This window comes from Terrapene carolina, unplaced genomic scaffold (genome assembly GCF_002925995.2).
Source record: "Terrapene carolina triunguis isolate 2854851 unplaced genomic scaffold, T_m_triunguis-2.0 Scaffold238, whole genome shotgun sequence".
NCBI classification, from domain to species: domain Eukaryota; kingdom Metazoa; phylum Chordata; order Testudines; family Emydidae; genus Terrapene; species Terrapene triunguis.
This window is the reverse complement of record NW_020664589.1, coordinates 9,418,447-9,440,870: the sequence shown is the minus strand read 5'-3', so window position 1 is coordinate 9,440,870 and position 22,424 is coordinate 9,418,447. Positions and strand designations below refer to the sequence as shown.

Below are 22,424 nucleotides of genomic sequence, written 5' to 3'. Positions count from 1 at the left end.
AGCCGCTCGTTCTCGCTGCCCGGCTGCACTTCGGCCAGGGTCCTGGGCCGCCGCGGCGGGGGACAGATCTGGCTGGCGCTGCGGCGCCGGGGGAGCTCCTTGGGGCCGCTGGGGGCCGCCGCCATGGCCGGGGTCCTGCTTCGGCGCTCGGGAACGCGGTGCCGCTGGCTCCCGGCGCCCCAGACCGCACCAGGCGCGGGGGGGCAGGTTCGGGAGAGGGAAAGCGGAGACACCCCCCCCACCTGGGGCAGGGGCACCCTGCGGGCGCAGGGACAGAAGAGAGGCAGAGACCCCGGCCCTGAGACCCACCCCACCGGGGCTACAGCTGGGGGGGGGCAATAGGGACCGCTATGAGGAGACACCCCCCGCCAGTGATGGAGCGGCCCGTTGCCAGGACAACGAAGGACGCTAACAGGCTCTGTAATGGATATAGTAAGGAAGGGCTTGGGGGCGGGGGAAATTACTAAGGGGGTGTGTGTGTCCCCAGGCAGTAACCCGGCCTCCTCCCTCCCAAGCAAGCTTTGACCCCGGTGCCTGCCCTGCTGGGGAACTGCCCCTTTCACAAGCCTTTTGCTGTTCCAAAGCAGCAGCAGATGGAGGAGGAAACCTGGGTCACCAAAGTACATAAGAACGGCCAGACTGGGTCAGACCAAAGATCCATCTAGCCCAGTATCCTGTCTTCTGACAGTGGCCAATGCCAGGTGCCCCAGAGGGAGTGAACAGAACAGGTAATCATCAAGTGATCCATCCCCTGTTGCTCATGCCCAGCTTCTGGCAAACAGAGGTTAGGGACACCATCCCTGCCCATCCTGGCTAATTGCCACTGATGGACCTATCCTCCATGAACTTATTTAGTTCTTTTTTGAACCCTGTTATGGTCTTGGCCTTTACAACATCCTCTGGCAAAGAGTTCCACAGGTTGACTGTGCGTTGTGTGAAGAAATACTTCCTTTTATTTGCTTTAAACCTACTGCCTATTAATTTCATTTGGTGATCCCTAGTTCTTGTGTTGTGAGAAGTAGTAAATAACACTTCCTTATCTACTTTCTCTACATCCGTCATGATTTTATAGACCGCAATCATATCTCCTCTTAGCCGTCTCTTTTCCAAGCTGAAAAGTCCCAGTCTTATTAATCTCTCCTCATACAGAAGCCGTTCCATACCCTTAATCATTTTTGTTGCCCTTTTCTGAACCTTTTCCAATTCCAATATATCTTTTTTGAGATGGGGTGACCACATCTGTACACAGTATTTGAGATGTGGGCATACTATGGATTTATATAGAGGCAACATATTTTCTGTCCTATTATCTATCCCTTTCTTAATTATTCCCAGCATTTTGTTCGCTTTTTTGACTGCCGCTGCACATTGAGTGGATGTTTTCAGAGAACTATCCACAGTGACTCCAAGATCTCTTTCTTGAGTGGTAACAGCTAATTTAGACCCCATCATTTTATATGTATAGTTGGGATTGTGCTTTCCAACGTGCATTACTTTGCATTTATCAACATTAAATTTCATCTGCCATTTTGTTGCCCAATCACCCAGTTTTGAGAGATCCTTTTATAGCTCTTTGCAGTCTGCCTGGGTCTTAACTATCTTTAGTAATTTTGTATCATCTGCAAATTTTGCCACCTCACTGTTTACCCCTTTTTCCAGATCATTTATGAATATGTTGAATAGGACTCGTCCCAGAACAGACCCCTGGGGGACACCACTATTTACCTCTCCATTCTGAAAACTTACAATTTGCTTCCCCCAAAACCATGCAGAGATTAAAGGGCTGCCTTAGCTCAACATTACAAGGGACACTGCCCCCCGGAAACCTAGCCAATTATGGGGGGAAACGTATCATGTAGTATCTGGATCCTGTAATATAGCTGATTCCCCCCCACCCCCAGCCAACTCTGGTATTTTTATAATCCTCTTTTTTCAGTGCTTTCTTTTCCATGTGAAGGCCTCAACAAATGACACGGGAAACTGATTAAATCCCAACCTGACAATACAAAGTGCTAACAGAGAGACAAGGTGTATGAGGTAATATCTTTTATTGGACCAACTTCTGTTGGTGAGACAAGCTGCTTTCCAGCAAGCTTGTCTCTCTCACCAACAGAAGTTGGTCCAGCAAAAGGTATTACCTCATCTCTCTAATATCCTGGGACCAACAAGGCTACAACAACATTAAGAAGTTTGAAATACAGGAGCTGAAAATATCTTTTTTCAGAGTAAGAATTTATATTTTACTTTTAATCTGAAATTATCTTCTGTCAATATATTACTGGGGATTGAGTCAGGGAGAGTTACAAGACAGGAACACATATGCTTAATGTTTTAAATCACACAGTAGAGAGGGAGACACATACTTTATTATAATTGCCAGAGTTGATCTTCCTTTATCAAGAGTGATTTTATGTTCCCTTTGCTAAAAATGCCAAGGAAAGCTTGAATTCTTTTTCTTCAGTTTCATCCAGACTGCTTCATCTTGTCCCTCCTCTGAACTCTATTTTGAACTCCTAGACAAATGGGAAGCTGTCCAAGTAGACTCATCAGGATTTGCTGGAATTCTGTCTGCTGTTTGCTTGCAGCCAGACTGTCAGAGAGGGAGGGACAAGAGGAGAGCCATCTGATGCCTGAGTTGAAGTTGTAACTAGTAAAAGAAGCACATGTGGATGATTATATTGAGGAACTGCTCACATTACCACTCTCCTTGAGCTGGACTCATACTATGATCTATTGTTAATATCTGGTTAAATATTGTTGGGTGGAAAAACATGGTCCACACCAATTTAGCAAGCTTAATCAATTTCAAAGCTTTATTAAGAGAATTTTAGGACAATATACTACCACCTTAAAGCACAAAATATAAGTGCATAAGTAAAACAGGAAAGGATAATGATCAGTTACCAATCCTGGTGCACCTCAACTGTGCAAGTTCTTTTTAAAAAAAATCAAGTCTTTGAAACTTCTATACTGCATTAATAGCTGTGCAGAAAAAAAATGCATGTTACAATGCACAAACAAGATCCCTGATCCTTAGAGCCCTGTGCAGATATAAAATCTGTAACTCTTCTCATGCATGGACATCCACAGATTTTCAGGGCTCTACTGATCCTATAATTTACTGCAGGCAGGTGCACTGTGTCCGGGTAAAGTGATTTGCAGGATCAGGCCTTCCCACCAGCTAATTACATGGTCGCTTTAAAACATTTTCTCACCTGTGTTGCTCACACAAACCTAGAACTGGAATATTTAAAGCACAGTTTTTGGCCACGTTTTTACTTTTGACCCTCCTGCCAACAAAAGCAGCTTCCCAGGCAGGTTTCCAGGAAGCTGTAGGCAGGGTCCCTGGCCGGTTGTACCGTGATGTACAATCGGGGGCGGGCATGTGGACTGAGGGCGCAGTGGGCCGTGTCGGGCTGGGCAGGTTTCCCCTTGAACGAAGCCGATGGGCTCAGCAGCGCCCCGCGCGGGACAAGGTGGGCTTGGCCTGGCCCGGGGGAGGAGGGGATTGCCCGGGCTCACCACAGCCCCGAGGCTGCGGAGGTCGGGGGAAGGGCCCAGGGGGAGCCCAGGCCTAGCCGGAAGATGCGAACCAGGCCAGGCCCAGCCCGCTGAGGAGCAGGCGCGACGGGGCGCCGCGTTCTCTCCTCCCGAGCGGAAGCAGCGCAGCCAGTGACAGAAGGACTCGGGTCCGTTCCTCCTCAGGTCCGGCAGGGGACACTTCCGGTCCATGGGGGCAGCGGAACTCGGCTAAGACACTTCCGGCCCGGCCGCCCGGGGGAAGCGCGATGGCGACGGACACTTCCGGGACCGAGGCGTGTGCGCGCTTGTGGTGCTGCTGTGTCCTGCGGAAAGCTGAGCCGGACAGGTATGGGGCGGGGGGAGCGGCCTGAAATCGGAGTAGGGGGGAGATGGTTGGTAGGAGGAGTGACGGCGATGCGGGACGGAAAGCGGAATGATTTTGAGAGGGTGGGGGAGGAAAGGCTGGATGAAGGGTTGGGGGAGTGGAGGCGAGGGATGGGTTAGTGAGGGGTGAGTGGGGGGAGGGATGGAGGATTGGGGGCAGTGAGGGGGTGAGTGGGGATGGATGGAGGATTAGGGATGGGGGAGTGAGGGGAAGGGATGGAGGATTGGGGGCAGTGAGGGGGAGAGTGGTGGGAGGGTTGGGGGAGGGAGGGAAGGATGGTGGGAGGGTTGGGGGCAGTGAGGAGTCAAGTGGAAGGAAGGCGGGGCTAGTGGTGGTGGGGAGGATTATGGGTAGAATGATAATGGCTTGGGGCAGAATGTTATTGGGACACCAGAACCGAGCTCCTTTGTGCGGGAGTAAGTGCGGCTGGGGATGGTATTATGGGAAGAATCGCAACATTAGCGTTAACACAGTAACTTGCCTCCCTGGGGTGGGCAGGTAGTTCAGTCCTACCATTCTCTTATAACTACTGTCTGGTCACGGAATGGCTATCGGTGTGAAATTAATTTAGGGGTATCTGTCAGGTAATGAGATGACAAAAACTATTACTGACTAATCAGTTCCCTTGTTGGCAGACTCAGTAGAGAGGCCAGAGAGTCAATGGTTCATGGCAGCATGCTTGATTTCTTCATGTAGTTAATGTACCTGCAGCCATAAATGGTGTACTGTGTGGCTCGAAAACCTGTCTCTCTCTCCAACAGAAGTTGGTCCAATAAAAGATATTATCTCACCCAGTTTCATCCTAGTTGCTGCTGTTGTCCTCCATGGCTGAAGATGACGCTGATGACCTTTTTACCTATTGCACGTATGGCTGTGGCTAAAAAGACTGGCAGTCCTTTCCACACGAAATGCATAAGTAGCTCGATGATGAGGAAGGGATTACAGTCTGTGTCTGCTGAGTCCGATGCTGTTTACGACTCAGCCTCTGTGCTTTAAAATCCATATGGTGGTTAATCTTGAACTGGGTAACCCTATTGTTGACTTCTGCTTGCCAGCATGGTCTATCTGTTGCTGACGACTCCCAGCTGTCAATTTCAATGTTGTACTGTTTCAAGTTATGCTTTAAATGTGTCCTTGAAGTGTTTCTTCTAGCCACCTCATGTGCAGTTGCCCACTTACAATTGGCCATACAGCAACTGGTTTGACATTCTGGTGTCACCCCTCCGAAACGCATGACCAGCCCAGCTTAACTGTGATGCGATAAGCATACCTTCAATCCCTGTAAAAACAACAAGGAGTCTATCCGAAGAAGTGAGGTTTTTACCCACGAAAGCTTATGCCCAAATAAATCTGTTAGTCTTTAAGGTGCCACCAGACTCCTTGTTGTTTTTGTAGATACAGACTAACATGGCTACCCCCTGATACTTCAATCCCTGTAGAGTGACTACGTTCCAGAACCTCATTATTGGTAACCTATTCTGCCATTTGATGCCCAGTATAGCACACAGATATAGTAAATGGAACTTATCTAGAAGCTTAATGTGATGCCTGTAGTATTTCCAGGTCTCACAACCATACAGCAAGTTGGACAGCACAACTATTTTTATACCGTGTTGTTGCCAGACTCTGATAGTCTGCCAGATGATGAACTGGCTTTGTTAATATGACTTGTCAGCCCCTTGTCTATGGTAATATCATTAGACAATATACTGTCAAGGTAACAGAAGTTTGTACCAGCATCCAGCTGTGTGTTGCTTTAGTTTTGTGTTTGGTTTCCCTCGCGCAGATTGATAAATTACCTCTGTCTTTTTTAGATTGATTGTCAGCCTGTACCTTTCTGCAGACTCTGCAAATCTGTCCGTAATCAGTGTATATCTTCTAGAGCACTGGTTCTCAAACTTTTTTTTTCATGGACCCACTTGAAAATTGCCGAGGGTCTTGGCACACCACTTAATGATCTTTCCAACTGTTGTTTGTGCCGTAAACTAACTATTGTAAAGCGCTTTGCTTAAAAGCGCTATATAAAAAAACCCTTAATAATAATAAACTTTTTTTGTTCTACAAATAAAAGCAAACAACTCATATTTTAATATCAGTAGTCTTATCTTTCTAATGCAATGGATGTGCCCTCTCTCCCCCCGCCGCAGCAGCCCCCGAGCCTGGGCTGGGAAGGAGGGGGGTCTCTCCCCTGCCACATTGCTGAGGCTGGGAGGGAGGGCTGTCTCTCCCCAGCAGCCGCAGCCCTGGAACTGGGGAAAGTCGCCTCTTTCTCTGGCAGCCGCAGCCCTGCACATCCCAATTCCCCCCACCCCCTTTTCTCCCTCCACTGCCCCCTCCCCGCTACTTCCCCCAAGGCCACCACCTCACCTTACATGTGCATCTTCTCCAGGGTCCAGGCACCTAATTAGTGGAGCCACATCGGCGAGGCTCCACTACTTAGGTGAGTGGCCCTTCATTCTCTTGTGTGCGGCCGCCCAGGTGCGCACCTTAGAGGGAACTAACTGCAGACCCCCTGAATGGAGCTCGCAGACTCCTGGTGGTCCACGGACCACAGTTTGAGAACCTCTGTTCTAGAGTATGATACTTGAGCCAGGATAGAAGTAAGCTCTCTTCCGTAACTCTGTTGGTCTTAGGCAAGTTAGAGCTAATAGTAAATGATCAATAAAAAAAATATTTTTGTCACTATAGTAAGGAGATATAACGTGAAATGAATAGAACCTGGGAGACCTCTTTTGAGTAAGAATGTGCTACTTTTATCTAGAGAGAGACAAGGTGGGTGAAGTAATATATTTTATTAGACCAACTTTTACCTAGTCACTTTTCAAAGTAAAATTGCATTTGAAAGCACAACAGCTTAAATGTTTTGGTTCTTTAGGAAAACTGGATGACTCTGAAGTAGTGCCAGTGGTAATTTTAAATATCCTTGTTTTTCCTCCATGTAACTCTATTTAATGGTGTTGATGTAGAGATTATCAAGATAGTATCCAATTGCATGTTGTTGACTTTCATGAAGTTTACTTGTGTAAATTATGACACTTGAGTAAAACTTCTTTTCTTTTTATTATTCAAGGAAAGTGAAGCAGACATAAGAAGCAAGTACAAATTATTTGCAAATCCTGCACTTTATAAAGATGAAGAAGAAAAACAGAGAACATAGCGATAGCCTTGAAAGCAACAAAAAGAAATGTATGCAGAGTGTGGAAGTTTGCCCTCATTCTCCTTTGCTCTTTGAAGATCAATCTTCCCAGGACATTTATGTTCATAAAAAGAAATCGAAAAAAAAGAAAACCAAGCAAGAGAAACAAGACTCTTTGTTAGATAACTCTTGTATTAGTGGGAAGTGTGAAGTTAATAACGAAACTGTAACAGATGCTTCCAAAAAGAAAATGAAAAAAAAGAAACGGAAACACAGTGATAGTGAGCAGGAGCAAAATAATGTACTCTGTATCCAGGTGAACCAAGAGATGGACACAACTTTGGAGAGAGTTGATTATATTTATGTAAATGCATCTGCTAAGAAGAAAAAAAGAAAAAAGAATTTGTCAGAAGAGCAGGATGAGGTAAACAAACTGCCTGGCTTGTATGCATTTGGAAATGATTGCAGAAGCCAAAAAAAGAAAAAAAGAAAACAGTCCAGCCCCTGTGAGACACAAGAAGCCAGTGATGAAACCTTTGCATCATCGTTTTTGTCATATTCAGGACAAAATTCTACGTCCTCTCAAGAAAGGAATGATGAGGTTATGATGTCAGGGTCATCTTCTAAAATGAGCATTCCCGTAGTGCCCAAAAAACGCCACAAAACCCATAAAGGTGGAAAATCCTCCAAAGAAGACAAGACTGATATGAGAAAGATTTCTTCAGTATTTGATGAAAATCCTCTGGATGTGACTGCTGACATTTCTATGATTACTTCAGAGGGTAATAATGGCTGTTCTGAAGAAGCCATGGTACCAGTTAGAAATATTGATTTCCCTTTCCAATCACACTCTGAACAAGCAACCTCAGAAGCTAAGAGAACGTAAGGCTTGAATTTTCTCTTTCATCATTTCTATTGCATCCATCACATAGTTATCTGAGCTACTGCATTTGGTGAAGTAAAGTATGTTCTAAAAATTATTTCACTTTGAATAATCAAAGGTATTAGTAACAGAGAGAAAGGGAAATGTTATAAGTCAACAGCTTCTCTCTTACTAGTGTCCTCCATCAAAACGTCTATGGATATAAGCTACATTTACATGTTGGGGATTTTGATGACCTTGACAAACCATTTGATCAGGATTTGGTATCAGAATTCCTTAATGGAATTACAGCTATATTGTAAGGGTTAGAAATAGGTTGGGACGAGGCAAGGAATATAGTTCCTTACCCTTGGCTTGAAGAATCATAGGGAGGCTGATAATCATCTACACCATTGAGCTATATAATTCTTCTCTTTACCAGGTTACCAGAGTCTGTGGCATCTGAAACTGAGGAAGGCCAGGATGTTGGATTTACAGAATCTGAAAACTCTATGATGTTGAATAATGAAGAGTTCCTTGAAAGTCCCATGTGTTCAGCAATGGATTTGGAGACTGTCAAAAGGAAATTGGAGGAGTTCATTCCTCAAGTGTGGACATTGTCAGAAACATCAATCCTAAAGATGGCTGGGAGAGATCTGATCAGGTTTAAAAAGTTTAAAGAACAAGGTGAGCCCCCAGGAGGACACTGTACTGATTGGGGGACTGAAAGTAATTGGATAGAGGAGAATAAAAAAGAGATTTTATATAGTGCCTTTCATGTCCAAAATATCTGGCTTCTAGAAATTGAAATGCAGGAGACTCTATCACAGCTTCCAATTCCAGTGGAATAGCAGTCTGTTTAAATTATTTAACAGAAAGACAAAACGTCTGACTTAGCTCCAGCTAGAGTGTTTCTTTAGAACAGTGATCCCCAAACTTTTTGCCCCTAACCCCTCCAGCCCCCCACCCCAGAGCCAGGAGCGGGGCTGTGGCTCCGAGTGGGGGATCGCGGACAGGGATAAGGAGGCCGAGGCAGGGGCCACAGCTGTGGGTGGGGGCAGGAGCAGACCCGAGGTCTGCAGTGATGACTGGACACAGAACCCCGGGTGCAGAGCGGGCAGTGGGGACCCCAGTCTGGCAGCTGCAGGTGGGACCCTAGGTGCAGGGCCGGCAGCCAGGACCCCAGGCACGGATCCCCGGGAGCGGAGTGGCAACCAAGGCAGCAGTCATGAGCAGAGCTGGGCAGTGCTCCCTCCCCACCCCCTGTAGGGGGCTGGTCCAGGTTCCAGTCCCCCCGCCCCCAAAAATTACTCCATGCCCCCCTCGGGGGGCACACCCCACAGATTGAAGGCCTCTGCTTTAGGATGTAAAACATTTACTGTCTGAATATTGTTTCCTTGTTCTGTGTTATAATCCATTGAAAATGATTGTTGCATTCCATCTGTGAACAGCTCTATTATGTCCTTATTCCCAATTCCATTTTTCTCTTATTTCAGTCTTCGTTGGTGCACATTATCCTGGCACCCAAATTATAATCACGAGGGTACATCTAAATCATCCGTCATTACTCCCTTTCTCTGTTAATTGCTATCTTAGCATCTGTTTGCCAAAATTTCCTGTAAACTTGTCTTTTCAAGATGTAATGCAAATGAGATGTTTGAGTTTTTGTTTTCCTAAACCTAACTTCTTGTATATTCCAGGTATGCCTATCAAGTTTGGCAGGTTTTCTCAGAAGGAAAATACTCAAATACAGAAGAATATTGAAGACTTTTTATCGCTTACAGAAATAGAGAATGCAGAGAAACTCTTATTTACCTACCGGTACCCAGAAGAGCAACAAGCCATCACCAAATTGAAAACAAAATATGCTTTTGGTATGAAGATTGGTGAGTATTAATTATAGTTCCACTTTAGGTAGATGGATCCTGCCCTCCAGTATATGGTGGCATCATTTGCATGTCTTGTAAAATGATCTGTTGTTTAAAAATGCTCAATTGTAAATCTTACTAAAATGAAAGAAACACAGTTTCGAGATTACATATAGTTGGTAAAATATCTTTTATGCTGTTGTGAATAGCTGTGTTCATTTGTGATGGGGTTGGAGGTTGGGATTCAACTTCATCCCACCTAGCAAGATTAATTGATTTTTAAGGCCTTTATGGTCAAAGGTGCAATTTGTGCCATTTCTTACTGGCTGGGCAATAAGTGAACTGACTGGCTGAAATTTTCAAAGCAACCTAGGAGGCTTATTAATGGTAGATATGAGTCTAAATCCCTTAGGCTGCTTTGCAGATCTTAACCATTGTTCTTAGTGTACATACGCTGGCAAATTCCGTGCACAGTGTTGGCCTAAACCAAAGGAAATTAGATTACTAAAAGAGGCAGTTAGTCAAAATGTTTGTGTGTAAAATTCTATTTGCTTTGTTCCTATCTTGGAAAATTAACTATTGAACTTTTGATGATTTCCCAAATTACTTGCTAAGTCCCTTTTTCATGTGTGCTAGAAAACAGGATCAAACCATTTTTTCTCTTCAAAAAGCAGATGTTTCAAATAACATACTTGTTCATCTGTGTCTTTTATCCATTTATTTAATGCACTTTCAAAATGACTTTTCATACTATGTTTATTTTGTGTTGTACTAATTGTTTGACAAAACTATTCAGGGGATTCAATTCAAATTGGTCCCAACTCCTTTTTTTTCCATTTTCTTCAGCACCATAGAATGTGTTTTTACACTGATTATATAAAATCACTGATCTTTTTCCCATTACTATGTTATGTTACTTTCTTCAGTATCCTTTCCTCTGTGTCTAATATATTTTAAAACTGTATTATTTGTCTGTCTTGTAGCTGAGGGGATTCCCCGGCCCTGGAAACAGGTATATTTTCGGGCAAGAAAGATGTTTGACCCAAACAACTATAAAGGGAGGTAAGAAAATAATTCAGGCAGCATCTGAATTCACAAATTGTCTCAGATGCTCACACGTTAATTTATTTCAGTTTTAAAAACATGTATACTAAGAGGACCACTCCCCTCCCCTGATGTGAGAAAACTTTCCCATTATTAAAACAAAATAATGAATTTACACTGTTCTGCTGACCAGTCCTAATTGATTCCAATTCCATTGCTGTTACATTGCAACTCCCACATAATGAAACACCCTGTCCTGCCCTCAATCTAACCCCTACACAAATATCTGAGCAAAAAGTTGGACCTTGCAGCATGTCTGGAAGGTTAAAATCTGGGTTTTGGCAGAATGGGAAGAAGTGCATTTCAGAATTGAGGCTCTCTCAGAGAATGCTCGTTGGTGAGTTTTGACTCCAGAGTTTCTGTTGTGATAGCCCCTCCCTCCTTGTTCACACAAAGAGTAGCAATCTTAAACAGCACACATCTTTTGATGAGTTTGACGCTGCATTAGAAAAAGCTCTCTTATGGTTACAGTCAACTTGGGTTCATTTTAAAAACAAAATGTGGCATGTATAATTCATTGCTGATTGGTTTTTTCCTTTTAAAACATAAATTGTTGAGCCCTGTAGTCTGAAAATTCCATGACTGAATGAATAAAGGTTAGTACTCTCCAAGTACTGCCTCTGTCAGTGTTCCTCTTGACAAGTCTATGGGTTTACAATCACATTTTTCTACTCTAAAATATTTTTCTCTACCTTGTTGCGTCATCCATGTAAACAGGGAGACTGACTGTACAGGGAAAATGTGCATTTGACAGTGAATAAAGCCAAAGTAAACAAACTAATATTCCTGTAAGTATAAATAAAGAAAGAAAGAAATTAAATACATTAATGGAGATATCCATTATAAGACTAGAGAGAGGAAAAGGTCTGTTTCAAAGTACTACTTGTAACAGGAGCGGGTATCTTTTCAGACGTTTTAAAGGTGATGTTCATCTATAGCAACCTGGGGTTTTTGGATTTGCAATTGAAGCTACTTACTTTTTGCTATCTTAGGTATTCTGAGGACGAAAAAGAAAAATTAAAGAAGTTTTATGCTATACATGGCAACAACTGGAAGAAAATTTCTGAGATGATGTCTCGCAGCACCCACTCAGTTGCTATGAAGTATTCTCAGATTAAGTCCCGTAAGGCATAATATGCGTCATTTAAAAATAACAATTCACATTTTAAGTTACTACTCTAGCAAGTATTTTTAGTATCGTTTTTGGATGTTATGAATTAAACAGTTCAGGGGGTTGATTTCTTTCTGGGGGTTGCATGGGTTTTTGCTTTTCCAAATCACTGTTTTAGGTGCATAGAATTTTAGAAATGTAGGGCCAGAGGGTATCTTGAAAGGTCATCAAGTGCAGCTCCCTGCACTGATGCAGGACATGTAAACCTTAGACCATGCCAAAACATTTCCCGGACCTAAAGAAGAGTTCTGTGTAAGCTCAAAAGCTTGTCTCTCTCACTGACAGAAGTTGGTCCTATAAAAGATATTACCTCACCCACCTTGTCTCTCTAATATCCTGGGACCAAGGCTACAACAACACTGTATGGACCATTCCTGACAGGTGTTTGTTCAACCTATTTTAAATCCTCCAGTGATGGGAATTTCATAACCTTTTTTTGGAAGCCACAGCCTGACTGAACAGATTTTCCTAATATCTAACCTAAATCTCCCTTGCTACAAATTAAACTCTTAACTTCTTGTCCTACCTTCACTGGACGTGGAGAATGGTTGATCACCACTCTCCTTATAACAGCCCTTGACATATCTGAAGACTGTTATCAGGTCCCCACTCAGTCTTTTCTCAAGACTAAACATGCCCAGTTTTTTTTTTTTTTTTAAACCTTTCCTCATTGGTCACCTTTTCTAAACCTTTTAACATTTTTTGTTGCTCTCTTCTATACTCTCTCTCCAATTTGTCCACATCTTTCCTGAAGTGTGGTGCCCAGAATTAGACACAGTACTCCAGCTGAGGCCTCACCAGCGCTGAGTAGAGCGGACAGTTACTTCCCTTGTCTTACATATGACACTCTTGTTAATACTCCCCAGAATGATAATTAGCCTTTTTCACAACTGCATCACATCATTGACTCTTATTCAATTTTAGATCCATAGCCAGTCATTCCTCATTTTGTAGTTGATTTTGTAGGGAAATATACCCTTTGCAAATTCATATTATATTTAAGACAGGTTCAGTTGGCTGCAGTCCCTTTAGCCAAAGAAATGGCTAAGTATACTTTTTTGGTTTGCTGTTTCTCAAAAATGAAAAGACTTTTTTTTTTTTTTTTTTTTTGGTAACTCTAATCTGCAGAGAGGAAAGATTTTCTCTGCTTCATGGAATGGCAGTAAAAATATTCACTGGGAGGCTTTTGTAACACAGTGGCTGGTGTTAAAAAGTAGACACATTAGTATGTGTCACTTCCCCATGCTCCTCCATTGCAAAAATAGGAACATATCTCCAGTTAGCACAAATAAGTAATGCATATACACTAGCTACTGTACAAGTATTCCTGTTACATTTTCAATTTAGTACTTATGGAAAGTCCAAATAAACTTGTTGTTTTCTGGAGAAATTAACTTGGAGATTGAAGCCAGATTAACAGTGCATTAATCTAATCTCTCTCCCCTTCCACCCACACACACACTCTCTCTCTCTTTCTCTCTCTCATTCCCATATTCTCATATAGAATGTTTGAAAAGTTGCCATTGTTTGAAACTGCATTGTAATTTAAGGTGAGCTATATTTCATCAGCAAATATTGAGAAAAAAATCACTGTTCTCTAGGAGGTCCATTTCTATTTTTCCAGCTGTTACTACAAGAAACAGATGGCATTAGCTTGTAACAGTTTTTTCTTGTTTTCCTAATTAGTTCTTTGCAGTGCACTTTGAAAATATAATGTGCTATATAAACAATAAGTGAATATCACAACACTCCTGTGTGATGTAGGCAAGTATGATTTGCATTTGTCAAACAGGGAAATTGGTACAGAGGCCAGTTATCAAAAATGGATGCCTAAAGTTAGGCGCCTAAGTCCATATTTAGGCATGCAACTAAGAGGCTCAACTTGTCAAAAATGCCAAGTACCCAGCAATGTCTACTCAAGTCAGTGGGCATTGCTGGGGTGCTTGGCACTTTTGAAAATCAGGCCACTTCTTTGTATGCCTGGATATGGATTTAGGCTTCTAATTTTTGATATCCTTTTTGAAAACTTCAGCCAAAGAGGTTAGATAACTTAGAAGTGGGTTGTAGCCCACGAAAGCTTATGCTCTAATAAATTTGTTAGTCTCTAAGGTGCCACAAGTACTCCTGTTCTTTTTGCGGATACAGACTAACACGGCTGCTACTCTGAGATCTACTGAAGGAGTTAGTGATAGGTGTGGGAATGGAGCTCTGGAGTTCCTGGCTCCTGATATTGTCCTTTGTTCACTTGTGATGCAGGATCAGACACTTCTTTTTCGCTTTATTCTACTCACTTGTGAGAGGTGCTATATAAATCAGTAACTTTATTTAATAATATAGAGGTTAATTCTGGTCCTTGGAGTAAGGAGGAGACACAGAAGCTAGTTCAAGCAGTGAAGGAGACCATTCAGAAGAGGGCTGATTTGGAAGACATACAATTCTTGCTACAGGCAGAGAACTCAGATGGAACTCTCTCAGTTGAACGTGAACAACTGTACAAGAACATATCTTGGACTGAGATAGAAGCTAAAGTGGGAACCAGATATTGGAGACAGTGTAAACAGAAATGGTAAGGTTTATTTTGGGTCTGGCTACTAATACACACTTCTGGAGTTACCTCTGTTACCTTCTTGTTCCCTTTCCTCAAACTAGATGTACTGTGGCTTATGTTTGCATGATTAAACATCTGGTCATAATAGATATGCGTCACATCAGTTGGTTTTAAAAGACTTTCCTTCTTTTTCAGTTCCAAAACTTGTGTTTACCTGTACACAGACTATGGCCCCAATTCTACAAAGACATAAGAATGTGCATAACTGGAAGTGGGGCTACTTTCACGGGTGAAGTTACACATATGCTTAAGTCTTTGCACGGTCTGGGCCTGTTCTATTGGTGTCTGTGACAGTGTGGTGTTGCATATTATGAATTATTTTTTGAAAGAAAAGAGGCAACTTCATAGGCACAGTTGGTGGTTTTCATCATAGTAATGAAAAGAAATTGTTAGGGAAATGATGGAAAAGTAAAAGTTTTAAGAAATAGGAGATCTAGAACCAAAGTTCGCCCTTACACTAGTGCAAATCTGGAGTAATTCCACTATAGTGAGTGGAATTACACTGATGTAAGTGACAAGAGATTCAAGCCTCTAGATTTGAATGTTGCATTAGACTGAGCCTGTTGGATCTGAACAGTTTCACTTACAAAACATGTTAGCAAACTCATAAGAGAGGTAAAACCATTGGAAGGTAGGGGAGAAAGGGTCTTAGAGGGAAAAGCAAAGCTATAGAGCCATATAAGACAATTAACAAAACACATAACTCTCTAATTTAGTGGGGAACAAAAATAGATCATTTTTAAAACCCTAACCCTGATTCTCTCCCCCCCCCCCCCCCCCCGACATGGTGGGAAAATGCTCTTTTCTTATCTTTGTTTTCCCCAGGATTTCAATTGTAACAAAGAAAATGTCCAATGGGCAGAATGTATATGGTGGAACTAAAGGTTTACAGGCCAAAATCAATCTTATTAAAAGGTATGGATCATATTTGTGCAATGTTCTGTGTTTTTTGTCTAGGGATCATGGGTTATGTTATGAAAGTGTCCTGATTGATAAGAACCTGCTAGTAAAGTAAAAATCTGGAGTACATGTAGGGGGAAAGTGAAGAATGGGAGGTTTCTGGATTATTAAACTCAAAGGACAGTAACCTCTATGGTGTTATATTCCACCCTTAGGTTTCTGTAATGTTTATACAGGCATTTTGTAACAGAAAAACAGTTATAAAGCACCCTAATAATTATCCTGGGGACTTAGACTGTGGCTTGACTATGTAAAAACAGTACTTTCGTACTCCACAGAGCTGCTCCTTGTGTATGTTCAGATTCATATTTGTTCTCCATTTCTTTTTATTCTTGTTAGTCCTACAGAGCCAACATAGCTGATATTGAGCAAGTAGTATGTTCTTTTCCATCTTGTGCATCATCAAGAAAATTACTTAAATTCCAATCAGTAACAACTGTGTAATCCTGTTGCCTTCAGTGGTTTTGCCACAGGTGAATGAGAGCATGATCTGAAGACAGGCAGTTGCATGCATGTTAAGTATTATTGAGGACCTAATTTGGCTTTCAGCACCTTTATCTACTGGTAATGAAGCATGAGATGGAAAGAGCGTAGGCTGAATCTTCATGGCTGGCACTTGGAAAAAAATGTTTTTACTCTTGTAATCAGAGCACACACAATCTGGAAAATTTTAGTGCAAATAGATTAAACTTTCAGAAAGATAAGAGCAGTTCAAAATAAGGACTTTAACTAAATGCTTCTACTTTAGCACCTTAACTACTTATTATTATTATTATTATTATTTATTATTATTGTAATTTATTATTCGTATTATCATAGCACCTAAGAGCCCTAGTCATAGACCATGACCACATTGTGCTAGGCACTGTAGAAACATAGAACAAAAAGGTGGTCCCTGCCCCATGGAGCCTAAAATGTGTAATACAATAGACTAGATAACAGATGGATATAGACAGTGTAAGCCTTGTCAGTGCGCATGAAACAATATTTGAAAATGCTGTTGTGAGCACAAGGAGTAGAAGATATTTTTATGTAGCTTTGTTTTAATTTGGCAACCTTAATGTTGCATAAACACAGTTTATGCACTTAACACACAAGCACACTTACATGCAGATTTTACCAGCCCAAAATGTGCTGTGTCTTGTAGTGGGGAGAAGGAACATAGACTCAGGGTTTAGTTAATTGCCGTCTCAGATCTCCCTATAAGTTCCTTCTGTATTTTGATTCTCAGATTGTATGAAATGAAGGTGGAAGATGCTAATGAAGTGAACTGGGAAGAGCTCTGTGAGATAATTGGGTAAAAACATTTGTTTATTATATGGCCACAAACAAGTAGCATTTATCATACATCTTATCTGGCTTGTGCGACAAAGGAATCCACAGGTTTGGACCCATACACCCTCATGTTGTCCTGTTAAATTCAATAGGATTCTGCACTTGCAGAGATCTCCGCAAGATTAGAACCTAAAACTTTGGGAATCAGTGTTGAAATTTAAGATGCCGGAAAGCTATTTCTTCTACCCACCCCATCTTATAGCCATACAAATACTGCCTACATTTTGAGGCTGAGTTGCTGTGCCCTATATGAAGGCCTGTGATGAATAACACTGGGGACATTTTTATTTCATCATTATAGTATAATTATTGGATAATTGAACTGTAATTTTGCAGTCTTTTCTTAGAACAGAATGGATGCTGTATGTAAAATTACCCAGTACTGTTGACTTCGTGTACTGAATTTTCCAGATCATACAATAGAGCTGATTTGAAGGGAAAATATTTTCCACTGTAAACCCCACTTACTGTTTAGTGCACATTCATAACATACAGTGTTTGCCTTGATGTACTAATGCTAAAGGGACAAGAGTGTTTTGGCCAATATTTTTTATTTATTTGGGATCTATATTCAGTGGTCTAAAGACCAAAAAGATTTTAGCTAACACTGTGAGAGGTTGGTTAATTGGAGCAAAAAGTGCCATTCCCATGAATGGACGCCATTCTAATAGTGAAACTTCCCGATAGTATGTTGTATCACTAATTTTGAACCTTTCTCTTTTCAGAGATGTCCCTGAAGCCTATGTTCAAGCCAAATTTTACAAGTTAAAAGCTACCAGCGTCCCTTCTTGGCAAACGAAGACTTTTCCCGGTTAGTGTATTTATGGTTGCATTGTGTGTCATTCTGTCAGGTTTTCCCTATATAATTTGACTAAGATCATACACATTCTATCATCGTTTAATATTTTTGATGTATAGTTACGCAATAGCACCCAATCACTGATGCAGTTCACAGTATCAGTCTGCATTGCCCAACCACCCTAGACTTTTAGTACTACTTTTGTTAGAAAGCATTTATGTGTGTGTGTATTGATAGGATTACCAGTCCAAGCTCTACCCATTGGAGATGCTGCTCCTAGTAGATATTCAAAATATGATCATTCATGGTCTCTATGCTTGGCTTCCTCTCGGTGAGACCAAATATGTCCATGGGCTCTGCTGGGAAACTTGGACCTGACTTGCCCTGTATTAGACATGTATGTCCCACTGGGCTTCTTGAACGTGGCTCCCATAAAGGGTGGCAATGTGGTTTATATGCCTCGTAGAGCTCTGCTAGTCTCTCTGGGCTTGGCTCTTTCTTGATTTGAGGTGGGAAGAAGTGGTGCTTTTTCCAAGTCAACTTGCTCGTGGTGCCAAAATGAGCTGTTATTATACATTGTGCAGGTCTTCATATATTCTCTCCCCATTCCTTTCTGGCATGCTTTGAGGAGCCATGAAACTGTTAACAATATTGACATTTAAAGTATTGTCACTGGGTGTCTGAATTAGCACCTACTGTATGAGATGAATAGGGCAGGTCACACCAATCAGAGCTATTGTTTTGGGTACCGCAAATGCAGTCAGACGTCAGTGTATCAGTTATATGCTCAGTTCACATTTTCAGTGCTAGCTCAGCAACCATAACAGCTAGAAAATTAATTTAAAAATAAAAAGCCTAGGTTCTGGAGAACAAGGAGGCAGCATGAAAAAGGCATTGGTAACCAGCTTGAGCCCTGAAGAGTATAAACAGATTACAGTGGTGGAATACCAAGCTGTGAAGGGTGTAGGGCATTGAGGTTTCCCATTAAAAGATTATATTAAATTATTCCTTTTTAAACCATCAGACATTTAAGTGGAGATTGTTGCAACATTTTTATAGTACTGTGTTATACATATCCATCACACCTTTAAACCAAGGTTCTTAAAGCACTTCCAACTAATTAAGACATACCAATCACTTTGTAAGATTGTATTATCATCCCCATTTTACATGTGGTTAAGGGATTTACTCAAGTTCACAAAGTGAATTATTGACGACAAGTAAGAGGACTCAGGAGTCTGAGTTCCTAGTCCCCTAATCTGCCACTCAACAGCGTCCATCACATAATATCAGAAAGGTATTAAACAAGAAAAACTTCCTTTTTGAATCTGTGATTAAGACCGTGCAGAACAAATTCATGGTTAGAGCAGAAGACCAAGAGTCTCAGGATTCCTGGGTTCTATTTCCAACTTGCTGACTTGCTCCCTAAGCTTAGTCAATTCACTTCTCTTTGTCAAAGTTCTGATATCAGTAAAACAGATCTTATGCTTATGGGGGTACATTGCAAACATTAATGTTAATATGGTGCCTTGAGATTGTCTGTCTGGGAAAAAGTGCACCATATACTCTTAGCACATAAATGCAATTGTTAATTTAATCAGCAAAAAAAAAGTAACAATACATTTAGTTTTGCAAACCTTTCTGAGAGAACACAGTTTGCTAATGAAAAGACCAAGATGAGATTAAAACTAAACTGAGTATTGTTCATTTTTAAAGAAATAATCGATTACCTTTATGATGAGACACTTCCATTGCTTGAGAAAAGATTAGAAAAAAGGCAGAAGAGGCCTCAGAGTTGTGACATGTCGCCTTCCAGCTGCGAGAGAAAGGTTTTCCAGTTCAGCGATATCTTTGACTACAGTGAAGATGATGCTGATGACAATGACTGATTATCCTCTAAAATGCTCCCTCTTTGCACACCCCCAATATGAAAAATGGATTTTGATTAAACTGGGTTAAATCGGAAACTGAATGTATATGGCCATGAAATAATGGGAAGAATGAAGACACGCAAGTCTGCTTCTATTGTTTTGTATTGAAGAGAGAAGTAAATACAGATTATTTTTTGCAGTATCTTTGTTATTAGAGACTTTTAACCTTATCTTCAGATTGTTTGAGGAAGCTAAAGGTCACTTTGTATTGGACTTGTGGAAACACTGAAAAACAATATTTTTTCTTAATATTTCATTCATTACAAATTTGCTTAAAGTCCTGGGTAAGCCTGTCTGAATGAATTTAGGTTTTCAGCATTCTAATGTCAAGTTAGGATCTTCTTTTTTAAAAAAATCTGCCTTAAAAAAAAAAAAAAAAAAGTCTGTGTAAGGAGAATTTTTTTTAATTTGCTGTGTTCAGTATGTATTTAAAAAAATGCAACAAACTGTTTAGGTAAGTAGAGGGTACCACCAGTCTTCAGAGATAATAACAACTGTGGATAAATCAACTTGAAATGTAATGACTAAGATTTTGTAGATTCTGTCAAACATTTTCCACCTAATTGAAACATTGGAATATTAATGAAGCCAGTGTACTGTTAGCCAGACTGCGGAGAATTGATTGCTATATGGCTAATTTAAGCTGTTACACTGGTGAGTCAGTAACTGCACAGTTGCCCCCTTTCTCCTTGCGCTCCCCTCTGCTCTGACTAGCTAAGACAAATCCATTTCAGTATAATCACTTATATGACCAAAGTGATTTTGATACTGTAAAAATGGTCAAATAACTGAAGTTTATAAACAGACTATTGATCTGAAGAATTTTTTTCAGAAAAGTATGCTTAAGAATCTTTATTACATAGCCCACATTGGGCACTGTAGAAGTATTAGAGTAATAAATTTTTGAAGAATTATGGAGCATTTCTGGGCCTCTGGTTAAATAGTATCAGTTTATAAAATGTCCAAATTCATAGAGGAGCCATAGTGTGGTCTCTTAGGTGCATCATGTGTTTTTATTGGCCTGTGCATTTTATATTTTTCTTTTTAATCAAAAATATTAACTTTTATGAGTAAAAACTTTTAGGTTGTTTCCTAAGGGCTTGTCTACAGCTGAAAACTGTTCCAGAATAAGGAAGGGTGCAAGTTTAGTTCAGAAAACTGTATTAATAAGACTGCTTATTCTAGTGTCAAACTCTGCATTTATGCTTAGTGTATGCTCAGTGTGGTGGTATGTTGCCAGTTCTTCAATATTAGAATGATCTATTCATAGTTATTAAAACCAAACGATGCCACTGCAGTCATCTAGTCAGGCCTCTAGCCAAACACAGGCCATAGGACTTCCATGAATTCAGTTTAGAAAGCTATTCATCTGCTGAGACCTGAAATTCGGTTATTTCTCCAGCAACAGTTGATGACCCAATAACAACTAAAAGAAAGGGAGCTGCCCTGTTTTAGATGATTGTGACATCTTATGTTGCTGCAGGGGAATCGTAGAAGCCTGAATTGTAATTTTGGCAGCTATTTTGTTTTAAAAACAGCTGTAATATGTCCTGCATAAACTGTTAGTAGTTTTGGAGCTCAGGTTACTCTGTTTTAATCTTTTATACAACAAAAAAGGGCATATGTGCCTTTTACTTTAACTACTTTTTTACTGTTTCTATTAAAACTGAAGTGATACACTTAAGATTTTCTTATTTTTTTTTAATATAATGCAGAGAGAAAATAGTCAATAGATCATATATTCCTTTTTTCGTAGGGAAGTATTTCTATGTAAATATTACAATAATAAGAATATTGATGGACAAGATGAAAATTGTACATATGTCTTCATTTTATGATTTAATTGTTGTAAGATAATGGCAATTTTCTGTAGATAAAGAGAATGTAAATAATTTGGTGTGACTGCAAGTAAAGTTTGTCTTTGTATAGGTTTTGTTCATTACATTTTCTATAAAGACTCATCAGAAAATGAGGATACAAGCAGTATTGCAACCTGTTATGATATTTAGTGTATTACTTAAACTTCCACCTCCTGGAGTCAGGTTGTTAGGTGAGAATCTTATCTCTCACTTTTTAAAAAAGTTTCCCGTTTGAAAACTGTAAACCCTAAAGGCTCAAACACCAGAAGGCAAATAAAAAGAATCCAAAATTTATTATTTTTAAAGTCTCATTTTTAAGCCAATCATGATTTTTTGGGAGTCTGACTCATGATTTTTGAATGTGTGGGATTAGTAATACTGTACAAGTGGATGCTGGCTAATCCTGGCCTACAAAGATCACATTTTAGCATCTGAAAAACTGAGATGCTTGTTCTGATTGTATGCACTCAGCCAGACACACAAGTGATGTTGTCAGTTGTTGGTTCTGTGTGTGTTCTCTCTGTGTGATGCTCCGGCTCTATCCAGATAGCCAGTATAGCAGACTCTGATCAGACTGCCCAAGAAGACAACAGACTCAGATCAGTGGTGAAGGCACTCAGCCAGGTTTATTGCCAACAAAGCACAATACTAATGCCCCGGCTCAAAGTACACTAATACATGTATGCCTGTGACAATGGACCAGCTCAGTGAGCAGTAGGACTTTCCACTCCCCCTCGGCCAGACAAAGACACCTCTTCTGGGACCCCTTTCTTATACACTGATACAAACAAGTTACGTATTGCTCCTCTGACGTGGTTAGTTACCACCCTTTACCTTGTATTTGTTGGTCCAATCAAAACATCTCTATCCATCAGGGCCGGCTT

At 40.9% G+C, this 22,424-nt stretch overlaps 2 protein-coding genes across 2 annotated transcripts in view; one reads left to right on the top strand and one right to left on the bottom strand.

Annotated features, from left to right (window-relative positions):
- The window catches only part of CFAP77 (cilia and flagella associated protein 77), a 91,929-nt gene extending 91,804 nt beyond the window's left edge, over window positions 1–125 (bottom strand). The window contains exon 1 of the mRNA XM_026657238.1: window positions 4–125. Within this exon, the coding sequence (XP_026513023.1) occupies window positions 4–125 (122 nt within the window). The remainder of the gene's footprint in view (window positions 1–3) is intronic.
- Window positions 126–3,793: 3,668 nt separating this feature from the next.
- TTF1 (transcription termination factor 1) lies at window positions 3,794–21,803 on the top strand. The gene is made up of 11 exons (XM_024210415.2): window positions 3,794–3,868; window positions 6,978–7,925; window positions 8,348–8,592; window positions 9,606–9,791; window positions 10,757–10,835; window positions 11,870–12,000; window positions 14,386–14,614; window positions 15,482–15,571; window positions 16,848–16,913; window positions 17,677–17,762; window positions 19,467–21,803. Exons 2-11 carry the CDS (start codon window positions 7,039–7,041, stop codon window positions 19,637–19,639), a joined length of 2,172 nt encoding a protein of 723 aa, XP_024066183.2. The 5' UTR covers window positions 3,794–3,868; window positions 6,978–7,038; the 3' UTR covers window positions 19,640–21,803.
- Window positions 21,804–22,424: the final 621 nt, after the last annotated feature.

Coding starts and splice junctions, on each gene's coding strand:
- TTF1 (XM_024210415.2), top strand. CDS start 7,039: ATGAAGAAGAAAAACAGAGAACATAGCGATAGCCTTGAAAGCAACAAA. Junction 7,926..8,347: donor ACCTCAGAAGCTAAGAGAAC/GTAAGGCTTGAA, acceptor TCTCTTTACCAG/GTTACCAGAGTCTGTGGCAT. Junction 14,615..15,481: donor AGACAGTGTAAACAGAAATG/GTAAGGTTTATT, acceptor TGTTTTCCCCAG/GATTTCAATTGTAACAAAGA.